We start from the raw sequence: 23440 nt of genomic DNA, 5'->3' as shown, positions 1-23440 counted from the left end.
AGTGGCCCCAACACCGATCCCTGTAGAACACCACTGGTCACCTTTCTCCATTTTAAGGAATTCCTTCAAATACTATTCTCTGTCTGCTGTAGCTCAACCAGTTCTTTATCCGCCTAGCTAGAATACCTTGCACACCATGAACTCCCAAAACAACTCACCACTTCCTGCATAGCCCAGTATTGACCAATATCCATGGTGCAGCATTATCTTTAAAAAGATATTGTGCACCCAGACAGCAGCTGTAAATCTGAGCTGCCATGTGTGGTTCTTGACATTGGCCCTAGACATGGCAGACAGTGGAAAATCTGTGCCTCACTATGTGAAGAAAGTGAGGACTGCAGATGCTGGAGATCAGAGTTGAAAAGTCTGACCCTGGAAAAGAACAACTAGTCAGGCAGCATCTGAGGGGCAGGCCTCTCTTGTGGGTCGGGGCATAGAGATGTTGCTGATGGGGTGACGCAGAGGCAGACCATGTTTTTCTCCCATGCCAATAAAGGATGCATTTTACTGGAACCACACCAACATGGATTGGGATTACTATTCGAGCCAGTGCAGTCTCAATCATCTGAAGGAATGAACAGAATGTAGGAAGAAGATCGATGACATTCTCCACTCTGCCAGTGAAAATGCCACCGCCTTCTCATTGATACCTCAACTCACTCTATCTCTGTTACTGTGTCCACCATTTCCTGCAACAGCTTCCCTAATCACTCTTATCCTCTCTAACATCTGACCCTGACTAACCCTGAATCTACCCCTTCAGGACATCTCCACACACTTCAGAAGTAACAGTGCACCACCCATCTTTCTCTCCCTCACCTATTATGTGCAAAGTTTCCTGACTTGGACCACCCGAGCAGCTGACTGATCATGTCCAAGCCCCTGTACTGGTTTTTGCTTTGCAGTTGTTTGCCATAGTGATTAGTGACTGAAACAGATTCATGAGTTTGCAGATATTTTTTAACATCTAAACATGTTTTTAAACAAAAAACTCAATAGAAACAACAAAGCCAAGTTTCAAACTGCTCCTCAACACTGTCATTTTACTGTTTGTCAATTTGAGTGAAATTTTATTCTTATCTTAATGCTCTAAGGTTTAAAATGAACAGATTGCTCCCAGCTTCTTGTCTTCAGGCTGTAGAGACACTTTCATGATGCTTTTCCAAGTCCACTAGCACAAACATTCCACAATACCTTTCACAAAGCTCTTCACGAGAAAGCACACAAGTCGACTGATTATGTGATGCCAACACGTAGTCCAGTCCTCCGTGCACCCCGATACCTAGTACCATGGATGAGAATTGAATAACAGCGAACAGGAGTTCGCTTTGTTAAAAAAAAGTTAGCAATTCACAAATGGAGTTACAGACAAATCACGTTTAATAAAAGCGCATTATAAGAGAACTACCTGTATCTCCTTACTTTCAGTAGCAATGAATAATATGCTGACACACAGGATGTCATAACAGCTTAACTGATGTTCCCAAAACCAATCATGACAGACAGAAGTTGAACGTAACTATAACGCTTCTTTCAAGACTAACAGGCACTTGAGTTTTAACCAAATTTATATTAACCCAAATACCCATCTTTGCCCTTTTACCTTTTAAACAAAAAAGCCAAAAATGTACCAATGTCAGATTTCAAATTGGTTTGTTATCACTTATGTTCAAACTTGTACCATGTCTTGAACTGTTTCCTCACTTGATTCCTGAGATGTCAGGCTCTAATTTAATACAATATCCAATCGTCCTTGACTTGGATATGTGAAAATAGTTTTTATATATCCTATCTGTTTAATATTTGGAAGCTTTAATCAAATCATCCCATAGCCTTCCAAATTCAAGGAATTCAAACCTCCTTTGTGTATTCTGTATTAATTTAAACCTTGAAGTCAAGCTATCATTATGGCATATCGACATTGTACTTACTGTAAAGCCCATACATCTTTTCTAATGTGGCATGCACACGTATGGTCAAATAGAGCTCTGTATAACTGAAGCAAGATTTCATTCTATTTTAATTCTCTCCCTATAACGACCATTCAATTGGCTTATTTATTATTGTCTGGACGTGTTTATTTAATCATCTAAATACCTGGACCCTTACTCTCTGGGCTTATACTAGTTTCTAGCTTTTTACCATTCAAAAAGTACCACTTGCTATCCATTTTGGATTGAAAATGGATAATCTCATTTGCCTACATTAAAATCCATTTGCTATATTTTTGCCCATTCATTGTAAAAAGAAAATGACAGATTTAACATTCCATTTTCAACTACAGTGGCTACCTTGCCATCCATCTTCATGGTATTTGCAAATTTGGGAATGAGGCTCTGTATCCCCCATTAATCAAGACCATGAACAGTAGAGGCCCAAACGTAGTGCCTTGAGGGACTTCACTATTCACATTCTGCCAATTAGAGTCATTGTCCTTGATTCCTATTCTCTGCTGACTGTCACTTGCCCAATTTCCTACACAGATCAACAATGTACAAATAATTTCATGTGCTTCAATTTTGGCTAACAGTCTTTTATGAGAGAATGTATCAAATACTTCCTGCAGTCCATATTCATAAGAACAGACATTCCCCTATCCACGACTTGAGATTCCTTTTCAGGAACTTCCATCAGAGTTGTCAGGTGTGATCAACGCATTGCAAATTCATTTGGCTTTTGTTCAACTGAAAATTTTCAAGTTACCATCATTTTAATTCTTAAAGTCTATGAATAATAAAGCATTACACTGAAAGTTCAGACTATGTATACAACTTAGGCAGAATTAACCTTAGTATCCCTCTCCTGCCCTGTTTTATTTTATCCTGTATACCTGCACTTTATCTTGACTTCTGTGTATAGTGTCAAAAGCTTTTTTTAAACCAAAAGCATCTGTTTCTTTTTATTGTGGTAATAGACTATTTTGTTCCCTCCATAATTAGTTGGATTGACCTTCTTTATATAGGTGTTATCTAAGAGATTTAATTTATTTACCAGGGAGAATATGCCAAGTCACTTTAAATTTAAGGAGTACTGCCCTATGGTGTTCCGAAATTTGAGAGAGAGGTTTGCAATTGATGATCAGGATTACCAGGTAGGTCTGTGTTACAATCACTTCATAACTGTGATGCCATTAAATATTCTCCATCAATTTTTTTTCCAGTCAGTTGGTGAACTTGTTTTCTAATATCACTCTGTTGATGTAATGCTGAACTTATTTGTGACTCCAAACCCAGAATAGCACTGTAGTTAAATGATTTTGCCTTGGATGGTTGAGGTGCTTTTGTGGGTTTGGGGCTAGATTGTTGAAAGCTGTTTGTTCAGTCTAAATTTAAAATTAATAATTGGAACTCTGTATTCTATTTAGTAATCTCATGATCAGTGAGCAATGGATCAAATTGTCTGAGTTCACCTACTGGTTTCAAGTAGCCTTCAAGGGATGGAAACTTAGTGTAACTGTAAAGTAAAATGAATATTTGTAGAATGTTCCAGTTCTTTGAATGAAAAGGTGAAATTGAAAAATCACAGCAACAATTAATTCAGTGGAAGGGAATTAGTGAACCAAGCTATACTGAATCTATAAAACAGTTTTTCTTTCAAAGAAAATGAAGGGGACATTACCATCAGAGAAACTATGAGCATATATTTGCAAATAAAAATACTGTTTCCCAATGTATTAATGATCAATTTCAACTATCTTTCCAAGTTACAGTTAGAACGCTTAGTAAATTTATTTTGGTCTTGTATTATTTGAGAGTTGGATTATTTGTGTATAATGTAGTTCTACATTGAATTGGTTTGTATTAGCTCATTTACAAATAATTATTAAGGTTAATGTTGTGTGCTTACCATAGATGAAAATTTCTGTGCTCTCAGCAGGTACTCTGTTCACTGGAAGTTCAGGTCAGAAATTCAGGACTAAAGTCCTATGTCCAAAGCATACTCTTTTCAAGCATGGCTGATTCACTGGTAGCACGCATGATCATAGAATGCCTTTCCATTCTTTAACTGTAGAAACTAATAAAGTCAAAGGCTTAGTTTGTGATTCAAACCCAAATATCACCAGGCAACAATGCAAATATATATAGAACATTTGAAATAAACCAAAAGCGATCATTTCACTTCTAACAATTCCAGTTTTTGTTTTCTGTGCTTTTTAAAGACTTGATTTTCAATCTAATGAAATGAACCAGAAATGTAGATATGTAAATTCTTCAAAATCTGCAGTGTAGTGATTTTCATACTTCACTCTGAGAATCCCTGAACATGTTGACACATTCCCCGATTTTCAAACAGAACATTCACTCAAAGAAGAATAATGCCATTTGTCAAAAGACATTTATGTTTTGGATCAATAGGAGTGAAGATCAATAAGTGTGAGGGATACTTGGCATGAAGGAGACAGAGGCTGAGTGAATATACCTGGGAATATCATTCAATGTGGGAAGTCGGTGCAGAGGGCAACATAGATGCTTTAAGTAAGCTTTATTGCAAGAAATGTGTTGAGTGGTGACTTCGGTGAATGACAACGAGGATGTGCAATTGTTTCCTACTTTTTTCCTCAGCAAATTCATTAGTTAATAAGAAATTTCAATTATGATCAGTCTTTAAATTACTGTAAATTGTAAAACATACTATTTTTGGATTTAACAGAGAAACACCAGAAATAGTGAAAGTCAGGGCCAATGTAGGGCTAATAAAGTAATACAAGTAATCCAAAGCAGAATAAAGTTAATATAAGAGGAACAAAATTAAGATTTGGCACCTCAGTTCAATCAAGTGGAATTTGCAGCCTGTAAAATGTGGGAAGTATTGAACCATCCTGGTATCTCAGATGACCCTATGTTTAAGTCGTCCTGCCAACTGCAGAAACCTGAGTTGTGGCGATTCAGTGGTGGCTGGCATCATTGTGGTGCACTTCACTTACAGCGGTCTTGTGGCAAACCCATGTTATAGAAAAACAGCGCTTAAAGTGTTGGCATTATAATCATGATACAGCCAACACACAGTTTAAAAATTCACGCTATAGAAATAGTGTCCCCAATTTGTCAATTGCGTCACAGTGAATTCATGTTGACCAAACATACGTTATAACAGAACAACTTGTATGTCGATAGCATCTTCAGAGAGGCAATCATGTTGCTCCCCAATGGCCTGGAGGCAGAAAGGGAATGAGTGACTGCTGGGCAGTCCAGAGAAACAGGCTAGTGGTAAGGAATCCTTTGAAGTCCTGCTCGCAAGTTGGTTTTCTGCTGTGGATGCTAATGACGTGATTGCCTCTCTGAAGATACTATCGACATACAGGTTGTTCTGTTATAACACACGTTTGGTCAACATGAATTCACTGTGATACAATTGACAAATTGGGGACACTATATCTATAGCGCAAACTTTTAAAATGTGTGCTGGCTGTATCATGATTATAATGCCAACACTTTAAGTGCTGTTTCTAAAGTACAATTTTTCTATAATGCGGGTTTGCATAAGACCACTGTAAGTGCACCACCATGATGCTAGCCACCACTGAATCGCCACAACCCATGGCTCAGGGATGGGCAGGACTGGCAGCTTAATGTTCCAGGATACAAATGCTACAGGAAAGACAGAAAGGGAGGCAAGAGAGAAGGGGGGTGGCATTTTTGATAAGGGGTAGCATTACAGCTGTGCTGAGGGAGGATATTCCCGGAAATACATCCAGGGAAGTTATTTGAGTGGAACTGAGAAATAAGAAAGGGATAATCACCTTATTGGGATTGTATTATAGACCCCCCCCCCCCCCCCCCCCCCCAAAGGTCAGAGGGATTTTGAGAAACAAACTTGTATGGAGATCTCAGCTCTCCATAAGAATAATAGGGTAGTTATGGTAGAGGGTTTTAAGTTTCCAAACATCGACTGGGACTGCCATACTGTTAAAGGTTTAGATGGAGAGGAATTTCTTCAGTGTGTACAAGACAATTTTCTGATTCAGTATGTGGATGTACCTACTAGAGAAGGTGCAAAACTTGACCTACTCTTGGGAAATAGGGCAGGGCAGGTGACTGAGGTGTCAGTGGGGGAGCACTTTGGGGCCAACAACCATAATTCTATTCGTTTTAAAATTGTGATGGAAAAGGATAGACCAGATCTAAAAGTTGAAGTTCTAAATTGGAGAAAGGCCAATTTTGACGGTATTAGGCAAGAACTTTTGAAAGCTGATTGGAGGCAGATGTTCACAGGTAAAGGGAGGGCTGGAAAATGGGAAGCCTTGAGAAATGAGATAACAAGAATCCAGAGAAAGTATATTCCTTTTAGGGTGAAGGGGAAGGCTGGTAGGTATAGGGAATGCTGGATGATGAAAGAAATTGAAGGTTTGGTTAAGAAAAAGAAGGAAGCATATGTCAGGTATAGACAGGCTGGATCGAGTGAATCCTTAGAAGAGTATAAAGAAAGTAGGAGTGTGCTTAAGAGGGAAATCAGGAGGGCAAAACGGGGTCATGAGATAGCTTTGGCAAATAGAATTAAGGAGAATCCAAAGGGCTCTTAGAAATATATTAAGGACAAAAGGGTAACTAGGGAGAGAATAGTGTCCCTCAAAGATCAGCAAGGCGGCCTTTGTGTGGAGCCTCAGAAAATGGGGGAGATACTAAATGAATATTTTGCATCAGTATTTACTGTGGAAAATGATATGGAAAATATAGACTGTAGGGAAATAGATGGTGACATCTTGCAAAATGTTACAGAGGATTACAGAGGAGGAAGTGCTGGATGTCTTGAAACGGTTAAAGGTGGATAAATCCCCAGGACCTGATCAGGTGTACCCGAGAACTCTGTGGGAAGCTAGAGAAGTGATTGCTGGGCCTCTTGCTGAGATATTTGTATTATCGACAGTCACAGGTGAGGTGCCGGAAGACTGGAGGTTGGCAAACGTGGTGCCGCTGTTTAAGAAGGGCGGTAAAGACAAGCCAGGGAACTATAGACCAGTGAGCCTGACCTCAGTGGTGGGAAGGTGTTGGAGGGAATCCTGAGGGACAGGATGTACATGTATTTGGAAAGGCAAGGACTGATTCGGGATAGCTTTTGTGTTCGGGAAATCATGTCTCACAAACATGATTGAGTTTTTTGAAGAAGTAACAAAGAAGATTGATGAGGGCAGAGCAGTAGATGTGATCTATATGGACTTCAATAAGGCGTTCGACAAGGTTCCCTATGGGAGACTGATTAGCAAGGTTAGATCTCACGGAATACAGGGAGAACTAGCCATTTGGATACAGAACTGGCTCAAAAGTAGAAGACAGAGAGTGGTGATGAAGGGTTGTTTTTCAGACTGGAGGCCTGTGACCAGTGGAGTGCCACAAGGATCAGTGCTGGGCCCTCTACTTTTTGTCATTTACATAAATGATTTGGATGCAAGCCTAAGAGGTATAGTTAGTAAGTTTGCAGATGACACCAAAATTGGGGGTGTAGTGGACAGTGAAGAGGGTTACCTCAGATTGCAACAGGATCTGGACCAGATGGGCCAATGGGCTGAGAAGTGGCAGATGGAGTTTAATTCAGATAAATGCAAGGTGCTGCATTTTGGGAAAGCAAATCTTAGCAGGACTTATAGACCTAATGGTATGGTCCTAGAAAGTGTTGCTGAACAAAGAGACCTTGGAGTGCAGGTTCATAGCTCCTTGAAAGTAGAGTCGCAGGTAGATAGGATAGTGAAGAAGGCATTTGGTATGCTTTCCTTTATTGGTCAGAGTATTGAGTATAGAAGTTGGGAGGTCATGTTGCAGCTATACAGGACATTGGTTAGGCCACTGTTGGAATATTGCGTGCAATTCTGGTCTCCTTCCTATCGGAAAGATGTTGTGAAACTTGAAAGGGTTCAGAAAAGACTTACAAGGATGTTGCCAGGATTGGAGGATCTGAGCTACAGGGAGAGGCTGAATAGGCTGGGGCTGTTTTCCTTGGAGCGTCGGAGGCTGAGGGGTGACCTTATAGAAGTTTACAAAATTGTGAGGGGACGTGGATAGGATAAATAGACAAAGTCTTTTCTCTGGGGTCGAGGAGTCCAGAACTAGAGGGCATGGGTTTAGGGTGAGAGAGGAAAGATATAAAAGAGACCTAAGGGGCAACCTTTTCACGCAGAGGGTGGTACGTGTATGAAATGAGCTGCCAGAGGATTTGGTGGAGGCTGGTACAGTTGCAACATTTAAGAGGCGCTTGGAGGGATATGGGCCGGGTGCTGGCAGGTGGTTCAAGAAAGGTCGTAAGGGTGCACCCAACAATCACACATCAATCAGTTAAAGTTCACCAGTAGCAAAGCATCGAGAAATAGTTAAGGGATAGAGTTGGAGAAAAGAAGTTGGTTGATTAGAAAGAGCTGGGTGGAACTGCAGGCACATGGAAGGCAGCTCATCATCACCTTCTCCAGGAGAGTTAGGGAAGGGCAATAAATTCCATCCCAGCCAGCAGTATCCTCATCTCATGAACACATACTAAAAAAAGCTCTGAATAAATTGGAAATGCTGTACAAGAATTAAAGCACCACTTCAAGTTAAATTCTAGTAGCACTGTAAGGGCACATCAGAAGGAAAACAAAGGAAAGCTGCTTTCATAAAGAGCCTTCGCAAATCCATGCTCAATACTGCTTATTAAAACTTTGATTTAGTGGAATCATTCCTGTTATGCCGAACAATATGAAACTGATGCCAGGAAATTCTTTGTGCTAGGACTGGTTAACAACCTAAACTGGTGTGGATTGCAGGACAGGGTAGTTAGGTTAAGTACCTGAAATTGTTAAAGAAAAGCCTGGATATGCACACACATTGGGTGGACATACGAGCAACCACTGGGACATTAAAGAAACTACCTCCTCTGGTTAGCTGCTTAGTTAACCACTGCTGATTTTGACTGAATGTGACTGCAGAGCTCAGATCTGACCCATTGGTGTGGGATCACTTAGCTCTAGATATTACTCTTACACCTTCTTCCACCCCGATCCTGTTGCCTGCTTTCATTTGGTCTGGAGTGCAAATTTAAGGTATTTGCAATAAGTTTATGAACACAAATCAGTTCAAAATAAGAATCTCTGGGCACCCCAGTTCAATATTTGCACTCACCATAATATATCATGTCAAAAACCACTTAAACATTTTCCGCATTTAGTTCCAAATTCCCAACTAGTTTAATCTTAACTACTGAGATTTTAAAGCTTGTTGGAAGTCAAGACATGTTGAGACACTTTCCATAGTTCATTGCAATTTTGTTTCCTCAAAGTTCAAGCAGACTGACCTTTACTTCCATATTGGGCTGTTTATTGGATTGTTATCCTGTAAGTTATCAAATGGCCATAAATGTAGGTCAGAGGCTTGGAATTTTGCAGTGACTACCTTTCCTCCTATCTCCTCCATACCTGTCCATCATCGACAGGGGACAATTCAAGAGTGTGATGGAATACTCTCCGTTTGGTTGGTCAGTTGTTGCACCAACAGCACTCAAGAAGCTCAGCGTCACCCAGCTTAAAGCAGCCCGCTTGATCATGCCTCACCCATCACTTTCAGTGTTCACCTCTTTCACCACTAATGCGTAGTGGAAGAAGTATATACGAGATGAACTGCAATAACTCATCCAGGCTCCTTTTGAGAGCACCTTCTAAACCTATTACTCATACCAACAAGAAAGAAAGAGGTAGTAGATATGTGAGAGCCACCTGCAAGTTCTCCAGACCCCACACAATACAGACTTGGAACTATGTCACTAAATGCTGGCCTGGTTAACAATGCCCATATGCCATGAGCAATTTTTAATAAGTGTTTACTACTCAGTTGATAGCTGTGTACTTACCCTTTAGACAGTATGTTTTCAAGCTGCCATGACCACTCCAGTTGAATCCCTCAGCGGTGGTCAAAGACGGTCAAGTCTTATTCTAGATTTGTTGCTCCTCAAAAATAGCTGTATTAGATTCTGTTGGCAGAAAGGGAAGTGACAAAGTCCTAACCTGAAGTTATTGTCCATAATCACTAAGGTTTGCACCAATTGTGTAACATGCACGTTAATTTTCCATAAAATATAATTCATTTAACTGTACTTTTATACATGTAACATGCTGTAGTATTGGACCCTATTCGTTTTAAGTAGCATATTCTGCTGTCAGGCTGCTAACGAGATTATAATTGCTGGATTATACATTGTATTTTTTTTAAATGGAAACAAAAATGTATACAAAATTTGAATTTAAAATTTAATGATGTTAACACCACTAAATTAAAATCTGGGTTAGTTAGCTCAGTTAGGTAGATGGCTAGAGTTTGGTGCAGAGACAGTGCAAGTTCAATTCTCAGACTGGCTGAGAATCTTCTGACTTGCTTCTTTGCCTTGCCACACTATATGTCTCATGTGATTAGCATCTTCTGTAAATATGGAATATAAAAGTGCAGAATTGAGACATTGTGAGAGTTCTAGGTCTTTGTGCACTCTATATCTGTGATGGGAATGCAACTTTATGAAATCATGTGAAAATCCAAAGTGACTAAGACAAGGTAATATAGTTTTAAGAAATTGTCCTCAATTGCCTCTAATCAAAAATAATCTTTATCCTGTTAAGGGATAAAATGCAAGAAAATTGTTTATGAAAATAGGAGATGAACCTAAAGAATAATTAGAGGGTGGAATGTTATGCTGGAAAGTAACCCCTATTACTTGGAGGGCTGAAGGGCATGTTCCTGGGCTGTAAATTTTCTTTGTTCTCTCCTTTGTTCTATTACTGTTTGATTCATTTCTGTACTTAAAGACCAACTGTTGTGGGTGAATAAACTTGATACATTCACCAAAATGCAATTATTAAAATATACCTAATTGGCCACTGGACCTGCTTCAGCTTGTTAAACAGGTATTAATCAAACCAGAAGAAAATTTACAAATGTAAATTTATAAATGTAAAAATACAGATTTACAAATGTAGCACCTTTTGCACTCTAGTCATTGTTGAACTGATGTCTTGGCATATGAGAATATAATATTTTCTGCTTTGTAGATTTGCATTTTCTCTGTGATGACCATTACTTAACCATACTTTTAATTTAAATTTCATCAATATCCATGCTTGTTTACATTGAATCTATTATGTAAATAGTTACAAGTTGAGTCAGCTCTATTTCGTTTCTAATGATTTGGACAAATGTTGCTTTCAGCAATTAAATACTGGAATACTTTTGACCTTGATAATAGCTATTGTCTGCATATGCGATCTGCATGTTAATTAAAGCTGAAAAAAAGACATGCTGCCAAAACCATTTCTCTTATGTTAGGATCAAAACAAGAATGTCAAATTTCAAATGTTGACATCAGGCTATATTGCAAGAGAAAAGGCTGCCGATTATTTCACGGATCAGCTCGGATTGCTTTCTTCATGGCAATGCCTCAGCCAATGAGAGCTGTAGGCTCCCAGACTCGCTGGTAATTCTAATTGTAAGCTGCCTTATGAGCTGAACCGATTATCTTAAGTTATTGCTTGTGTAGCTATTAGTACAATCAAGATTATTAAGCAAATGCTGCCCAAACATGAAATCACATTGAATAGTACATATTTTGGTTCAGGTTTTACAAGGGCCAACTGGTTGCATGTGGTCTATATGCTACATTTTGTGAACAACTGAAGGAACATGATGTTTGATTTCATCAGACAAGTATTGGGATGTACAGCTGACATGCAAGGCATTATAACAGTACCTAAACTTGTATATGGCATTGCTCAGTTGTGTGCAGGCAGAATGTTTTTTGGATTGTTGGAAGTACCTTGAAAATGCCACTTTAGTAGCCACTACATTGTTGCAGCATGGAATGGTTTATTTATCCTTTTTATTCAAATCTTAGCAATTTTATTTGAGTCGAAGAGTGTGGTGCTGGAAAAGCACAGCTAGTCAGGCAGCATCTGAGGAGCAGGTGAGTCGATGTTTCCCTATCTCCCCCCACCTTATCCCAGTCCCAACCTTCCAACTCGGCACTGCCCTCTTGAATGGTCCAACCTATCATCTTGCTTCCCACCCATCTGCTCCACCCTCTTCTCCACCGTATCACTTTCACCCTCACCTTCATCTACCTATCGCATTCCCAACTACCTTCCCCCCTCCTCCAGCCCCACCCCTCTATCATTTATCTCTCAGCCCCCTTGGCCCACAAGCCTCATTCCTGATGAAGGGCTTATGCCCGAAACGTTGACTCTCCTACTCCTCGGTTGCTGCCTGAACTGCTGTGCTTTTCCAGCACCACACTCTTCAACTCTGAACTCTAACATCTGCAGTCCTCACATTTTCTTAGCAATATAATGCCTTTTCAGTGTAACCTAAACTGGATCAGGTACTTCTCAGATCGTGAAATAATGTTTGTTGGCCCATACACAAGTTTTCGCAATGGGGCAGTGTTTTTTGAAGTCTGAGTGAGCTAATAACTAACACTAACAATAATTTAAAACAATCTGTCAACTTCACAACATGGCTCATTTATGCTGACTAGAAGAGAAATGCATTCATATGCATTTACTTGTTCTCTGCAACGAAAAAGAATATGTTCAAGCCTTGACCTTTTTTTGGAATTACCACAAGCTTGCGAAGGCTATAGTTCTGTGTTAATTTCTCTATGGCAGTATCTCAGTCAATGAAAGCTAAGTTGCCAACCAATCTGCATCCTTTTGTCCTGCAATATATGTTGTGATTATTTTAAATTTGACATTCTTGCATTGGTCCTGATGAATGCAAGACAAAAAGCTTCAGGAATATATCTGTCTTCTCAGTAATATTCACACTTTCTACAAATGAGTAACTATATGTATTAATTAATTTGGAAAACATTGTTTTGTGCTAAACCCTTTCAAATAACACTCAAATTTCATGCCTTTGGATCACATTTCATGGTCCTGTTGTTTGTTGGTTATGATTATTATAAAGTATCTATTTCACAAAATGACAATCCAATACTATATTCATCATTTCATCAAACTTCTGACTTTTCAAGTTTTGACTTTGTTTTTTTTTTGTAGCTTACAACAAATGGAATTATAGAAGTGATAAATCACTATGGGGGAACTTAAAAGTATCTCCATAGATCAAAAATTGATGATATTGTTGTAATGAATTTAAGAGCCTCAAAAATATTGTGACTTCATTGATCACTTCATCTTTATAATTTTATATCATATTTTACAAATCTGGAACATATGTTTATAATATCTGCATTTATTTATTGGAATAGCTAGATTTTGTTAGCCTTTTTTATTTATATGTAAGTTTATGAAATTTGTTTTCTTGTGTGTACCTAATTCAAATAAATTTCATCCAGAATCATGATGCTGATTTGAAGAGAAGATTTGAATTAAACAATGGTCTTTTTTAATTTGTACATAATTCCTGATATTAAAGCATTGCTTTCTGTCTGCCTTTAATATTTTCATTGCTTGTAACTCCTATAATTGTTAGCATTTTAAAATCAGAATAAAAGCTAACACTCAATTCAAGATTTGTGTATTGTTTTGTAGAACTATTACAGAGCATGTGCTCTCTTGTCTGGAAAGCTTGTGTCTAACTTGAAATGGTTCCAAGTTTTCAAGATGTCCTTTGTACTGAAGACAAAGTTACATTCAGCATGAAGAATTATTCCAGTACACAACATTCTGGTTGCAACAGACTATAACATTGAAGGCTTTTGTACATTGACCAGTCTTCCTGGATAGCCACAAGTCAAATTACAGGTGACTGCAGCACAGAAGATACACAAGGTGGATGAAGACTAAGAAGGCCCATGAAAATGAAACCTAGAAGAGTTTGATTAACATGCAGTAAAGCAAAGTTGTTTGGCACAGCTGGATCTACATGGCTGCAGTTTATGTAGTATGGAATCAGATTTTAGGTGTCTCCATTCTATCTGGTTATGTCAGAAAAACAAGATGCCTGACAGATTTATTCAAGTAACATAGATTAAATTCATGTGCTTTCAATTCATTAATGATATAAAAGACTTATTTCTGTTCCATAGGAATGGAAAGACTCACAAAGAAAAAATTATTTGCAACAGAGGTTACCTCCTGATGAGTTTTGCATTTAAATATATTGACAAATTTGTCAATATATTTAAATTTACACTAGAACAATTAGAATTTTAGTAATTTGTTTAAGTTCATAATTTAGAAGAGGTTGTGTTAATGCAAATGGAAAACTAAAAGTTATTGCTTCACAGTACTTTGTTTTGCCCATGTCAGGCTCCTGTCTTTTTTAAATAGAAAAGGCATTGTATAAATGTTTGTGACCAAAATAATAAAAATTAAAAAGTACAAGATCCTTGGGGGAAAAAGGCCTCTTATTTGATTAAATAAAATGTGCGCTTTGAAATAATTGGTTTCTTTGTAACTTGATTTTTCTGTAAATTTTCAGTTTCAGTCTGAATTGGAGTGGAGTTTCTAATCTTGCAAGAAGCGTTGAAATACTGTTATTGTATTACATTTTTATGTTTTTAATTATAACTAAGATTTCCCATTAATTATCTGAAAATTGACAGCCATTACAGCTTGTGCTTGTGCTTGCACAGCAATCTTTAGCATGTTAAAATGTCCAAGATGCTTCACATCAGTGATTATCAAACAATACTTGACACTTATAAACAAAAAAAGAAGTTGCTGGAAAAGCTCAGCAGGTCTGGCAGCATTTGGAAAGAGCAATCAAAGTTAACATTTTGGGTCCAGTGAACCTTCCTCAGAATCTGGTCACCAGACCCAAAATATTAACTCTGATTTATCTTCACAGATGCTGCCAGATCTGCTGAGCTTTTTCAGCAACTTCAGTTTTTGTTTCTGATCTGTAGCGTTCACAGTTCTTTCAGTTTACACTTATAAGTTTGGTCAGAGAGGTAGGTTTTAGTAATGCAAATTAGGGCATAAGCAGAAGGGGTTTGGGTGAGATCTCGAGGGTAGAAAGTCAAAGGCTGGATGCATTGTTAAGTCTGAAAGAGACAAAGGAAAGAGGAACTTTTCTTTTAGATAAGATTCCCGACAGTGTGGAAACAGGCCCTTTGGCCCAACAAGTCCACATCGACCCTCTGAAGAGTAACCCACCCAGACCCATTTCCCTCTGACTAATGCACCTAACACTATGGGCAATTTAGAATGGCCAGTTCACCTGACCTGCACATCTTTGGATTGTGGGAGGAAACCCACGCAGTCATGGGGAGAATGTGCAAACTCCACACAGACAGTTACCTAAGGCTGGAATCAAACCTGGGTCCCTGACGCTGTCAGGCAGCAGTGCTAACCACTGAACCACCATGCCACCCAGCAGCAAATGAGCCAAGGCAGTGGCAGAGACTGGCAAAAGTGCAGAGATGGGAAGAGGTGGTGTAAGTGATGGATGAGTAAGAGATTAGACATTCAGTCCATTGTCAGATACAGTACCAAAGTTGAAAATGGTCTGGGTTCAGATTTAGATACTGGTAAAATGAGTAAAATTCATCTTGTGAGATTGAGATAATTAACAGTCTGGAACAGCATTTGCTAGAGAGAGAGATGAAGTTGATGGCTAGGGAGTGGTTTGTGGGGATAATCGGTGGAAGGGTCAGAAGACATTAGCTCTGGTATTCCCAATATTCACGAAACAAAATTCTTTTTATCCAGTACTGAATGTCATACAGGGAATGCGGCAATTTAGAGACACACAAGTTCCAGAGTCATGGGGTGCTGAGGTAGAACTGCATGTAGAAACTCGTATTGGCATTTTTGATGTCGCTTTGGAGCTGCATGTCGATGAGTTATAGCAGCTGGCCAAAGATAGAATGGATGAGTGTGGCATTTAGGACTTGGAATGGGAGAAACTAATGCAGTAAGGACAGCAGCTATATAATCAATGAAATATTACATGAATACAGGTTTTTCCATATGTAAAAAGGGTATTAAATAGATGTATTAGCATTGTAAGAGTAACTGGATGGCTGTTACAATCCGAAATAAAGAGAGCTTGAATGATCTTAATGCAGTGCACAAGTGAGCAGAGGTGACAATGTGAAACTGCCTACAATTTGATACTAATTGAGGCCACAAATGTCTGATATGTAAAATGCATGTTTATTAACATTAGTAAATTTAATGTAAAATTGTTGCAGTATGAAATACTTTTCAAAGGCAATGGATGTACAGCTAACTTGATATTAACCAGCACCTGTGGGACCAGAAGTGTACCGATTGATCAAATATTCTGGATAATCAAGAAGTCCACATAATCAATGTACAAACACACACTAAGTAATAGAAACGTAATGCATGGGTATACACATCACTGTTATACTTTATTTACGGCATAAATTACTTAATGCAACTTTGCCTTCAATAAAACTTACCAACAGAGAACCTTTCCTTTGCACCCTCCGGTGACTACTCGGATATCATGGTAGATCATTGTATTTGAGGAGAAATTAACTCAACATTGAATTAACTGTTGATATTTCATGTGGCCATTTGATTGAACCGCAAGTATTTTTACATTGAAGTAAATAAATTTAAAAAGCAGTAATAATTGGACAAAATAATACAGTAAACTTCATGGTGTTTGAGGTATATAATGTTTGCTGGTTTATCAAGAATGCTGGTTCACAAGGCATTGGTTAAAACAAGGTTTGCTGTCATAACTTTTCGGGATAGAAAATGAATCTCTGCCTAACAGTACTATAAATAGCAGATGGAAAGTAAAGGTAAAAACTTAGGGAACATTTTAATATTTGAAATAGATTGGAGACTCTGAATCTTGATGTTCTTAAGTAGAGTTCTTAGATGGCTTGAGCAGAATTATCTTAACCTTACGTTTCTTATTTCACCAAATAAATTAACGAAAATAGCGAATGCCAAAAGCAGAGTCATTCCATATTTCAGCACTAATATCCCTGACCTTTATCAGAACAATTTTATTTAAAATATAGAATGTTGATGTTTTTAATTTAGTGAACATGTTTGATTTCTTTATATTTGAAAACTGACAAAACTTCAGTTATACTCCACAGTAAGTAGTAAGAGAAGGTGGTAGTACTAGGTAATATTACGAGACTCATAACCCAGAATCCTAAGCTAATATTCTGGGATGCAGGTTTGAATCACGTCATGGCAGGTGTTGATGTTTGAATTCTGTAAAAATTCTGGAATTAAAAAGAGAGCCTCATGACATAGAACAATACAGTGCAGAACAGGCCCTTCAGCCCTTGATGTTGCACCAACCTGTGAACTATTCTCAGCTCATCCCCCTAGACTATCCCGTCATCACCCATGTGCTTATCCAAGTTTTGTTTAAATCTCCCTAATGTGGCTGAGTTAACTACATTGGCAGGTAGGGCATTCTACGCCCTTACCACTCTGAGTAAAGAATCTGCCTCTGACATCTGTCTTAAATCTATCACCCCTAATTTGTAGTTATGCCCCTCGTACAAGCTGACGTCATCATCCAAGGAAAAAGACTTTCACTGTCTACCCTATCTAATCCTCTGATCATCTTGTATGTCTCTATCAAATCCCCTCTTAGCCTTCATCTTTCTAATGAGAACAGACCCAAGTCTCTCACAACCTTATTGCGGTTACTAGTCGTTCTTTTCAAGGAAGAATATCTGTCTTTCTTATCGGATGTCCAGATCCATAGCAGTGTGGTTGGCTTTTAATCTCTAATTATTTTCTCTATTGCACGAACCTTCAAAGTCTGTGTGGTTCACACATTGGCATGCCAATCAGCATACACAGAAACTGAGGGCAAGTGTGCATCTTAGAGGGATTATTGTTTTCAACTGCCTTCTCAAATGGCCCATTGACCCATTTAATCCAATTAGAGATGGACAATATAAGATACACCTACCAATGACAGCAACATCCCATGAAAAAGTTTTAAAAATTGAGTAGTGTCTTTTAATTTGATGCAGAGCTGCATACTAACATTTATGTTAATTTTCATTACACGATTAAAGTCTAATGCTCTGTGGAACTAAATTTTTGAAATTTACAAAATACAGCAGTAGTATGAAGAATATCCTCTACATTGTAGGTATAATGAATTAAACTAATTTGTGCATCAGAGATCAGTTGTTGCCTTTCTGCCTCTTACTGTAACTATACAGATAAATGTTAAGTTTGTCTGGGAATCAAAGTAGTTGTGCTGAGGATGATATGACAATAGCATCAACAGAACATTTTGATAGAATGGATAGGGAAAGGCAACATTTCTTCATGGTACTGTTCTAAAGTGTGTCCAGGAATAGAGGGAGCTAGGAATTTATGTAAATAGATCTCTGAAGGTGGCAAGATAAATTGAAATGTAATTAGCCAAGTTTGAGAGATCTTGAGCTTGATAAATAGAACTATTGAACACAAAAGCAGGGAAATCATGTCAAGGAACGAATTGAATGGCTCCAGGGATGAAGGAATTTAGTGACCAGGTTGATTTGAAGATGTTGTCATCCGACTTAAGGGGAGGCTGTTGAATGTATACAAAACCATGGCAAGTTTAGATAAGGTAGATTGCGTAAAGTTGTTCCAGTAACTGATACTAGGAAGAAGAGACAGAGATTCAAGATCTTGTGCAAGAGATTCAAGAGGCATGTGCGAAGAACACATTTATGTAGTGAATGATATTGACTTGGAACTTACAGCCTCAGAGTGTGGTGAAGAGGAAATGATCAATGATTTTAAAAAGAAAATTAGATAGATACTTGAGGGAAATAAAATTACAGGGTTACAGTGATATTATGGACAAATGAGACAGACTCTCTGCAGAGCAATCCAGTCAATGTGAACTTGCTGGGCTGAATGACCACTTCCTGTGTTTCTATGACTCTAAAACTGATTCCTTTCCCCTCCCTATCTTCACCAGCACTATGCAAAGATTAAATATTATGATTCTAGGAGGGATTTGAATTGTGGGGTATGAGTTACTGCTGATCAATAGATTCCAGGATTAAATATTAAAATTTCCAAGATCGTGTATCACTTGAGATTATATTTGAATACTGAATTGAAGTAATTTCCTTCATTGCTCTGTAAACTGTCTTTGCTTGACATCAGTTAATTGTTTTCCATAAACTTTCGTTTGAATGTCAAACTATGACCAACTTGCAACACTTCAAGAATTAATGCTTATTTCAACAAGATGATTTGTTTAAATTGGGTTTCAAAAATCTGTTTCAGCAGAAAAACAGCTACACTAAATGTGAGTGACAAGAATGAACTGCAAGCTTAATTCTCAGCCTTAATGCTCTCTATGATTTCTCTCTCTCATATTTTCACTGCCTGGAAATTTTCAGTATTAGTATTGATAACTCATTAATAGTTCTTGGGGGCTGGCGTCATAGTAGGGCTTTGGCTTGCCTAGCCATATAATCCTTGAATTTTCCTTAACTCATGCTGATGCTCTATTTTGGTAATCATTTGACTCAGTTGCAAAAGTGAAAGACAGTGGATGTTGGAAATTTAATGCAAGAACAAAATAGGATGGGAAGATCTCAACAGATCAGGCAGCATCTGTGGAGACCGAAACAAAGTTAGCATTTCAGATTAGAGTCATAAAGTTGTAGAGATGTACAGCACAGATACAGATCCTTTGGTCCAACTCTTCCATGCTAATCTAATCCCATTTGCCAGCAGTTGGCCCATAACCCTCTAAACCTTTCCTATTCATATACCCATCCAGATGCCTTTTAAATGTTGTAATTGTACCAGCCTCCACCACGTCTTCTGGCAGCTTGTTCCATACATGCACCACCCACTGTGTGAAAAAGTTGAGTGATGATACTGTATGGGGGATGGGGAGAGTGGTCAGGAAGAACAAAACAGAATGTCTTTAATAGGGTAGAAGCCAGGGGTGATTAAATAACAAAAAAATTCAAGATGGCAAAAATAGTTCAACAACCAAAGAGGCTAGGAATCTTTGCACTTGGCTCTGGTCCTGATGTCTGCTGATGTATCAAGAGTTAATGTTATTTAGAATATTATAGTTATTTATTAAATAAGAAAAAGCAACTTATAAACACGTAGTCAATAAGTGCTACCTTAAAGTATTTCCCACACCCTTGAATAATTTTATAAAACTAAAGTTTGACGTGGCTGCTGTAAAGGCACAATGGGCAAGATCATTGTTTAAAGTCCTCTCTCAATATTACCATGAGGAGATGAAACTTGTATAAAATTCCCAGGGCTAAATGTAATGATTATTGTAAGTATTAATTATACTAAGTAACATAGTACTGAAAGAAGCAGACTAATTTTGCACATTGCGATGTTAGCATTTTAAAAGTAGTGTCATGTCCAAAAAGCTTTATGATTAGGAATTTCTTCCCAAAAATATTTGAGAATCAAAGAACAAGAGGTAATTTCATTCAGACATATATTCTGTAAAGCCCCATAAAAATTGTACATGCAAAATGAATGCTTTTCCTGGCTGTGGGAATTAGATAGAGCTGGAGGTCAGAGTCTAGGTATAAGGGGTCAGTCATTTAAGCCCCAGATAAGGAAAGATTTTCTTACTCAAAGGATTGTGATTCTTTGAAATTCTCTATTCCAGAGAGCAATGATTGCGCAGTTGTTTGATACATTCAGGTCAAAGGTCAATAGATTTTGAATACAAAAGGTATCAAGGGATATGCAGCTAGTGTGCAAAGGTACAGCTGAGGCCAAAGATCATTGGGTTGTGAATTTATGGAATTCTGTACTCCAGAGGATTAAGCCTGCGTAATCATTGAGTATATTTAAGACTGAGATAGATGGATGTTTGCTCTTTAAAATCAGGGGATACAGGGAGCAAGTGGAAAAGTGAGTTTGTAGAGTAAAAGGAATGATACCTCATGATCTGAGCTGATTTTTCTTACTGGACAAATCAAATTCTAGACTGAACCTGGTTTGATAAATCATATTTTAAAAAATATTTTAACGAAGTAGACTTTCAAAGAAACAGAAGCGTGCAATACTGCAGATTTATTTTAACAACTAAACAAGTCTGTAGTTCAAAAGGAAGAGAAGATAAAATATACTAAACCAAGCTTTTTATATATAATGCAATTTGAAAGATTTCAAAAGGCAGTAAAAATATAGTCTCATCTATCTCAATACAATCATATTACAGTATGCAAACACCAGAGAGCATTCATTTCTCTATCACATAAATAGGTTTAACTTAACTGTTTCTTTCTAAGCTACTTGGATGCTGCCTGAACTGCTGTGCTCTTCCAGCACCACTAATCCAGAATCTGGTTTCCAGCATCTGCAGTCATTGTTTTTACCTTGTTTCTTTTAGTTCCTAGCCTTAAGAGTTTGTTAGCCTCTTCCTTGATTAGTCAAACAACTGGGCTTAGTCTTCCTCAGCTTCAGAAAACTCCTTCAAGATTCTAACCAAACACTTCTGGTATGAAACTTTCAACTAAATTCCTTAAAATGAGGTAACATATTTCCTAAAAGGAAACCAGGAACTGCTGATGAAAGGTCACAGGACTCGAAACATCAACAGTGCTTTCTTTTCATGAATGCTGCTAGGCTTTGAGGTTCTCCAGTAATTTCTGTTTTTGTAGCTATTTCCTAACCATTTCACTAGGAGAATCTATTTTGTGCATCTAACTTTAATTATGACTTATACAAACTAAACATACAAATTTTCCCAACTATGGGTTTTCCTCTTAAAAATCAAACTTTATCCTTCTAAATTGAAAGTAATCTAATACTTCTCAATGTTTACTCTTTCTGCTCGCAAAACTCTCCCAATGTAAACAAATTTGTACTGTCACCACCTGAACTCCCTCTGTCTCATAGTGGTTTAAAAAAATAATGGTAGTAGAAATACTGGCAGTTAATCATGAAACTTCCTAATGGAACAACAAAATCCCACATGCCAGTAGTTCAAAATCCAAACTTAAAAATAATGTCATTAAGATATATATAAATCTCACACCTTACATCACACCTTCTGAGAGAAATTAGTTCCTCAAAAAAAAAGACTTCTAGGAAACAAAGGAGTAAAAATGTTAAATGTTTATGGTTAAATATAAATTGTAAAAGGGGATACTATAAAAGAAATGTAAACATGAAGTGTTACAGAAACACTGGTGTGGTACCATCTGCAGAGAGGGAAACAACCTTAATGTTTCAACTCTGATATGACTTTTCTTCAGAACTCCAAACTTCGTTTCTCAATCAACAAATGTTGCCAGATCTGTTCAGTTTCCCAACACTTCTATTTTTATTTCTGTTCACCAGCATTCACAGTGTTTTGCTTTGATGTGAGTATAAAAGAACTCAGGTACAGTAAAATGTCAAATGTCGTTTACTTTAAACAAAAATGTTACTGATCCCTAACCAGATCGTACCATAATTTGGCAGTCCTGTCTGAGATCACAATGATCTTCATTTAAAAGCATACATTTAGTCTCTGTCTGCAATTTGTATTGACAAATTATTTATATTTGTTTTCATTCAAGTAAACCGTGTAGAAAGGACAAAGACAGATTAGTCTCTTGGCTGTGGAGCAGGGAATTGATAATTATCTCTACACCATGCTGTGTTTTTCAGGATGGGTCATGTTAGGTGTCATTAGTTGACTAGGCTTGGTGATTATAACTGTTTAATGAAATTGACCTTCAGTAATATTCCCTTCATGAGCCCCAGGTTAATAAACCTAAAGCAGTCAGCATAAAGATGGGATATTGAATGCGTTTTATCTGTCAACTGTAAACATAGTTGTGCTGTTGCCAGAGGTTGCTCATTATTCACTTTGAAAAATTACAATTGTAGTGTTTAATAGAAATCCCATTTGATAATCTTTTTATGCACCTCGCCCTATGTTTTAGCAGTGAATGGATTTAACGAATTATGTGAAAGAAAAATAATGTTGCAGTATTAGTTAAGGAATTAGAAACAAAATAGATCTATGAAATATTTTTAATATTTTAATCAATACATATCCTCACTGTAAAACCTCTTTTGATCAAATTTTCCCTTAAAACATAGTACGAGGGAGAAATTTGTGTTTTTATAGTCTTCTACAAATCATCTTTGCAAAAGGCAAGCTTAATCCACCATTTCTTTTAAGGAAGAGTATTTGATCATTTAAAGTAATTAATTCCAATCAAATGCAATGTAGCACATTTGAAACATAGAAAAATGTACTTCATTAAGGTGAATCATTTTAAGGGAAAATATTGCTTGTTTTATGACTGTGTAATCAGGACAAATTGTGACGTTACGTTAATAGCTGACATATGCAGTATTTATAGGGGTGGCTAATTTTTAATACAGATGTCACTTTTTTCATGTGCTTTATTGTCTACAGCAGATTTTCTTAGACTCTGAAATTGTCAGCTCATGTAAATCTCTCAAAATTGAACACTGATTTTACTTATTCACAGTAAAAACCTTACACTATCTGATGCTGAGTATGCATATCCCATCTGCTGACCAGGAAGATAAAACACTGCATTGATTTTTATCCAG

The 23440-nt window shown here is 37.6% G+C and overlaps 1 protein-coding gene across 4 annotated transcripts in view; it reads left to right on the top strand.

Annotated features, from left to right (window-relative positions):
* The window catches only part of pip4k2aa (phosphatidylinositol-5-phosphate 4-kinase, type II, alpha a), a 244273-nt gene that overhangs the window by 137906 nt on the left and 82927 nt on the right, over positions 1-23440 (top strand). For all 4 annotated transcript variants that reach the window (XM_072575966.1, XM_072575968.1, XM_072575967.1 and 1 more), the window contains exon 3: positions 2995-3091. In XM_072575966.1, coding sequence (XP_072432067.1) covers positions 2995-3091 — 97 coding nt within the window. The remainder of the gene's footprint in view (positions 1-2994; positions 3092-23440) is intronic.

This window comes from Chiloscyllium punctatum, chromosome 8 (assembly GCF_047496795.1).
Source record: "Chiloscyllium punctatum isolate Juve2018m chromosome 8, sChiPun1.3, whole genome shotgun sequence".
In the NCBI taxonomy this organism is placed as follows: Eukaryota; Metazoa; Chordata; class Chondrichthyes; order Orectolobiformes; family Hemiscylliidae; genus Chiloscyllium; species Chiloscyllium punctatum.
The sequence above is the reverse complement of the archived record's forward strand: the minus strand, read 5'-3'. Positions and strand labels throughout refer to the sequence as shown.